This window comes from Chlamydotis macqueenii, chromosome 21, assembly GCF_036417535.1.
Source record: "Chlamydotis macqueenii isolate bChlMac1 chromosome 21, bChlMac1.mat, whole genome shotgun sequence".
NCBI lineage: Eukaryota > Metazoa > Chordata > Aves > Otidiformes > Otididae > Chlamydotis > Chlamydotis macqueenii.
This window is the reverse complement of record NC_141576.1, coordinates 9,300,355-9,305,907: the sequence shown is the minus strand read 5'-3', so window position 1 is coordinate 9,305,907 and position 5,553 is coordinate 9,300,355. Positions and strand designations below refer to the sequence as shown.

General features: G+C 54.9%; 1 protein-coding gene across 1 annotated transcript; it reads right to left on the bottom strand.

Moving 5' to 3' along the window:
- Window positions 1-819: 819 nt before the first annotated feature.
- Window positions 820-5,534, bottom strand: DDOST (dolichyl-diphosphooligosaccharide--protein glycosyltransferase non-catalytic subunit). The gene is made up of 11 exons (XM_086764357.1): window positions 5,378-5,534; window positions 4,943-5,053; window positions 4,584-4,670; window positions 4,106-4,209; window positions 3,115-3,209; window positions 2,650-2,743; window positions 2,067-2,215; window positions 1,659-1,806; window positions 1,416-1,536; window positions 1,219-1,325; window positions 820-1,137 (listed from the first exon to the last, which is right to left on the bottom strand). Exons 1-11 carry the CDS (start codon window positions 5,514-5,516, stop codon window positions 988-990), a joined length of 1,305 nt encoding a protein of 434 aa, XP_086620483.1. The 5' UTR covers window positions 5,517-5,534; the 3' UTR covers window positions 820-987.
- Window positions 5,535-5,553: the final 19 nt, after the last annotated feature.

The following is a 5,553-nucleotide window of genomic DNA, read 5'->3' as shown; positions in this document are numbered from 1 at the left end:
GTGCCGCCGCCGCCGTCAAGCGTCTCCGTCGCAAAGCGCCCGCCCCGCCGGGTCAGGGACCGGCCGTCAATCGTAGCCGCTCGACCAATCAGTGGGCACCGTGGCGGAGGGGGCACCGCCCTCTCCCAGCGGCGGCAGGCGGGAGGGGCCGTACCCGGGGTGGGGGGGATCCCCGTGCCCCAAATGCGCCCCAAAAGCCCCATCCCCTTACTCACCCCTTGTGTTCGGCGCTCCGGGCAGGGAGGGAGGAAAGCCCAGCGCCATTTCCCTGCCTTCCCCCCCAAAACGCTTCGCTCTTGTCCCCCACGCTGCCGCCCCTTGGCTCCTCCGCCTCAGCCCTTTTTTGGATCGCAGCTTCCGGCTGATTTTCCCTCCCCCGGCCCCTCAGTGTGCCTTCCAGGGCGTCCCTGAGCCCACCCGCTTGCTTTCTGGGGCACAGCGTGGCTTTTGGGGCACCCTGTCACCCTCAGTGTGCCTTTGGAGACACCCCGGACCCCTCGGGGGGCTGCGTTTCGGGGGGCCCCAAGCCCCTCCATGCTTGGCGCCGTCCAACTGTCCCCTCACAGCCCACCCCGCGGACACCCCGCGAGGGGGGCATGGGGACACATCCCCCCAGTGCCAACCAGGGGTGGGGGCAGCAGCTGAAAGGCCCAGGCGGTGACTTCACGTCGCTCGGACCCGAGGAACACTTTATTGTGCGGCCGGCGTCGCTCCCGCACCAGAGCCGTCCGGAGCGCGGGCCAGGCCAACGCGGCGAGCTCGTCCAGGAACGCCGCGCGAGGCGTCACGGCTCACGCCTGCAGGCGCTTTGGTGACACATTTCCCCTCAAAAAATTTAATTTTCTTTCTTATTAGTCCCTTCACGTGTAAAAACAAAAAGACCAAACGCAAACCCCCAGCCCGTCTGGCACCCACCAGTCCTCACTGCTCACAGCCGGGGCCCTGCGCTGCCCGGCCGGGACAAGGCTCCCTCCTCCCGCAGGGGGCTCAGTCGGATTTCTCCTTCTCCTTCATGTGCAGGAAGACGATGCTGAACATGAAGAGCCCAACCATCATGGAGAAGGCGCCGGCGTAGTAGGGGTAGGCCGAGGGGATGAAGCGTTCGTACTGCGTGTGCTGGAGGGGACGCACGGACACCTGGGAGGGGAGAGCGCGGCCCCGTGAGCAGGGCAGCCCGGCCCCCTTGCCTCTCGGGGCGACCAACCCCGCGGCGCTTACCTGGGTGGAGGAGTAGAGGTGGGTGTACCCCAGCCGGTTATAATCCACCTTGAACTGAAAGACGCCGTAGACGTCCGGCAGCTTGAACCGCACGCTGTATTTGCCGCCTGAGGAAAAGAGACGGCGGCGACGTTCAGGCGTCGGGAGAAGGCGCGGAAGCCGGGGGGCGCAAAGAGCCCCCGAGGCGGGAAACCTACCGCTCCTCTGCAGGAAGGTGCGCACGAAGGGATCGATGCGGACGAACTCCAGCTGAATGTCGTCTCCGTCGAAGGGGACCCATTTGCCGTCAGAAAGCTTTTCGATGACAATGCTGTACTCCTGGAACCAACCCGCAAAAGGCGGGACGTTAACGAGCGATGCCTGAAAACGAACCTCGACCCAAGTTCACGTTTTCCCAAACTCCTTTTCCAAAGTAGCTCCCACGCCGCACACAGCCTTACCACGAGATCGGTGACGGTGTAGGCGTTGGGAGGCGCGAGTTCCCCCACGCGGTGGTGGGACACGGCTCCCACGCGCAGCACTCCCTCCTCCTTGAACACCCAGCGGGACAGGGCGACCGCCAGCTCATAATTACCCGTCTGCGAGTATCTACAGACGAAGGAAGGTTGAGAAAGGATGGCAGCCGCGCGGAATAAATCCAAACCATTAATAGAGGAGGAAGCAACAAACGCCAGCTGGGGTTAAAGGAGGGCTCTGTTCCACGAAACCAAAGGAACGCGTCACCCCCAATTTAATTCAAGCTTTCTGTCTCCCGTAACATGAATAATTTTTGCCTGTTTCCCAGGATTTTCTGGGCCAAACCGCTCCGCACACATTCCGCAGCCAGAGACACCCGGAAGCCAACGTACCTCTTGGAGCCAGGAGTAGCTTTCTGCACAGCAGAATTGAAGAAGGCATCGCTGAAGAAATCCAAGGAACCACTGAAAACAACGCGGGCGTTGTTCCGGGCTTGGAGTCCCGCGATCAGAAGGGTGTTCTTCCCGACCGCGTGAGGGTACTGAGAAAAAAAAGCGTTTAAGAAGAGCGCGTAGCCAATTTAGGGATGATTAAAGGAGAATTAATCTCTGCTGCAGGGTGGAACAGTCTGACTGTAGCTAGCACAGTCTGCAACTAAGCAGAAGCCAAGAAGCTCAGAATAACCAGGAACGGGATTCACAGCTTCTGCCCTCTCCGACTGGAATGAAGGCAGGAGACACGCTTTGATCCAGGCCAGACTCTCTTCCAAAGCGTCCCTCACACTGGACGTGTTCCCAGCAACAGAAAGCAAAGGGGAAGATCCCCAGGGCAATGTCAGGAAGCAGACGACAGCCTGACGCTTTCAAAACCAATCAGCAGATTAAACACTCGGGGGTTTTTCCCAGCAGCTGAAATTTGAGGGACTTGATCGTTAGAAGTACAGCTCAAAAGAGGAGAAAAAGTCACCAAGCGTACCTGAGTAATGGGCTTATCTGGGAAGAAGGAGTAAGAGGTGGAGGAGCCGGTCAGGATATCCAGCACCAGCGGGTTGTCAGGATCAGCCACCATCCTTGCAGGGAGAGGCACGGTGAGCGGGGCCTCCCACACCCAGAGCAAGGCGCGGCCGCCAACGCGACTGCGCGAACCCCCTCAACCCTTCGGATGCGGTGAGGCAACCGCACACCCCGAGAAATGAAATCTTTCCTCAAGATACACAGTCAAGCTCCACTAATTTACATTAGGAAACACTCCTAAGTCAACAGCTACGGCACTTGGGATATTTTATTTTTATTGTTATCCACAATCAAGAGAGACTGCTCGTGTGAAGGCTCACAGCTGGCTGTCCCTACGCCCACCTCGCAGCACCACCGGTACTTTTTGCGTTGCTTCCCCGCCGCCAGCCACCCCACCTCCTCCCTCCCCACGCCGCAGGTCGCTTACCCCACTCCTCGGAAAAGGATGGGGTTCAGCGCCGCTTTCCCCACGATGGTGGGGGCCTTCAGAAGATTTTCAGCGTCTGCAACGATGAGCGTGTGCTGGGGGAAACGAGAGAGATCGGCGTGAACGCGCTGCACGGGCAGTGGGTTGACGATTCTGAGGTTTTATCGGCAGCAACAGCTTTTCTTGTTATTTGAAAGTTAGCTTTGTTTCTACAGACAGTTAAAACCAAGCAGCTGTTGGATGAATGTTACCATCCAATTAAAAAGCAGAAAACCAGTGGGTTTTTTTGTTTAATTATCATTAAATTAATACTGATACATAAGGAGATGTAAACCGCCTTCTGGTAAAGACAGCAATACCTGCGGTATTTTACTTCCCCATATTTAGCAACTTTCATCCTTAAACTAGGACAACATCTATGGGCTGCGTCAACAGTTTAATTTAAATAAAAATTAGCAGCATATATTTAGTTCCAGTCTTAATGTAGGTTTAGTTTTAAAGTACTGGATGACACTGGGGGGAAAGAATCGTAGAAACGTGTCCATTTCTGCAGTGATCTCTGGGACCGAACACCTCCCTCCCCCCATCCGAAGCGTCGCACTGCATGTCTGACGCCCTCTGCCTGCAGGTGAAATTCCCCCCGCGCACACTTCAGAGTGGTTCAAACCCACCACCAATCGTGGCGTGACTGCCTGAGACACAATGGCAATTTGAAATTACTCGGGGCGGCACAAAGATCAAACCCAGGAAATTCAGAAAGATGGATTTGAGGGCAGAGACCCCAAACGAGCACAGCTTTGCAGTGTTATGTCATGCTGCCAAGCAGAATTATTTATGACTTTCTTGGGAAGCTGAGAAAACAGAGAACAGATGGAAGAAAAAAAAAAAAAAAAGAAAAAAAAGGGAAAACAAGGACAGAAGACTCATCGCTAAACCTTCACACCTAAGTTCTCATTAACACCACCCAAACTGTGCAGACAAACCCGTTTACCTGGCCAGGGTCGGATATATCGTAGTTGTGGTGGTCGATGACAGCCGTCCTCTCCTCATCAAACTCGATCCCACACTCGCTGCCCAGCTCTCGCAGCGGGTCACCTGGAAAGACAAAACGGATTCTCCGTCACACAGTGCGTTCGGGATGCGACACCGGTCTCAGCACTCAAAATAAAAAGTAAGTTTAGCTGAGTCACGCGTTTGGCACTTTACAAGCCAAAGTCCAAGGAGCATCACAACCTCCTTCATCTCAATTCCCATTAAAATGTCAATAAAGGCATTTATCACCCATTTTCTTACAGCACAAACCTTGAGGTTCACAACAAGAAACTGTTATTCCCTCACCATTTTTGTTGCAGGAACTCAGACAAGGATGAAGAAGCCTTTTGCTCACTGCAGACCATAAGCAGTGTAGACCCCTCTTACAAAAAGGGGCTGAAAGGTGCTAATTTGCTCTGACAAGCGTTGGTACTTACCGATGTCCGAGCTGGCGGCAACGAGGACACTGCCACCGCCGTCGATGAAAGCAGTGATGGTCTCCACATTGATATTTCCACCAAAATCTGAAAGCGTATGCCAGATGTTAATAACTAGTTCTCAGAAATAATACCACAGCAGAACTAAAGCACGGCAAAACATCAAATCATTTTTATCATGGCTGAAAAAACCGCTGTTAAAGGCCTGGATGTATCTGCCGTTTGCCACCAGGTACGAGACATAAAGGATAATCCCTGAAGCGCAAGATTTAATTAAAATTCACAAAATAGTTGGAAACTCTGTTCCAAAAATGCCACCAAGCTACAAAAGCGCTTGAGTTTTCCCCTTCTGTATTTACCTTCTACGGATGGCGAGAAGATGATCAAGTTGTCATAGAGAAATTCTCCGTATTTTATCAAGGACAGACCAGCATCATCCGCTGTTCGGAAAGTGAGATCGAAGCCCCTGTCTGCAACCGGAAAACAAAATCAACAACTTTTGCATTTCATGAAATCGACACGTGCAGCAGCAAAGCAGCATCAAGATCCTGAGTTTTACTTCCCCAACAAACAGCAGTGTTTTGGAAAAAGGGGCTTAGAGGCTTTCTTCCCACATAAATCCAAGGGGGATCAAGCCCCGGAAAAGCCCGTTTGTTGCAAGGATGCCCTGCTGGCACCCATCAAGCTGGGACCAACACTGCAGGGGACCCGAAACACGGGCACGCCTGGGGAAACAACCCCGGTCTCCTCCCTCAGCCAGGTGCGGGGTCCCCAGCCGCCTCCCCGAGCCCTACCCGCCAGGCTGCGGAAGAAGAGCGAGTGGGTGTCCCGCAGGTTGCCGTTCTCCAGCAGCACCAGGGTGCGGGGCCCCGCCTCAGCCCCGGCCGCCGCCACCGCCAGCAGCCACCACAGCCGCACCGCGGCCGCCGCCATCTTGCTCGCCGGCGCCAAGCTTCCCCGGAAGGGGGCG

What these genes read in the sequence shown, in the direction of transcription:
- DDOST (XM_086764357.1), bottom strand. Translation starts at nt 5,516, where the DNA reads ATGGCGGCGGCCGCGGTGCGGCTGTGGTGGCTGCTGGCGGTGGCGGCG. An exon ending in CTTCTTCCGCAGCCTGGCGG is followed by an intron (nt 5,054 to 5,377) that starts GTAGGGCTCGGG and finishes TTCCGGTTGCAG; the next exon opens with ACAGGGGCTTCGATCTCACT. An exon ending in TGCCGCCAGCTCGGACATCG is followed by an intron (nt 4,210 to 4,583) that starts GTAAGTACCAAC and finishes TTGTCTTTCCAG; the next exon opens with GTGACCCGCTGCGAGAGCTG.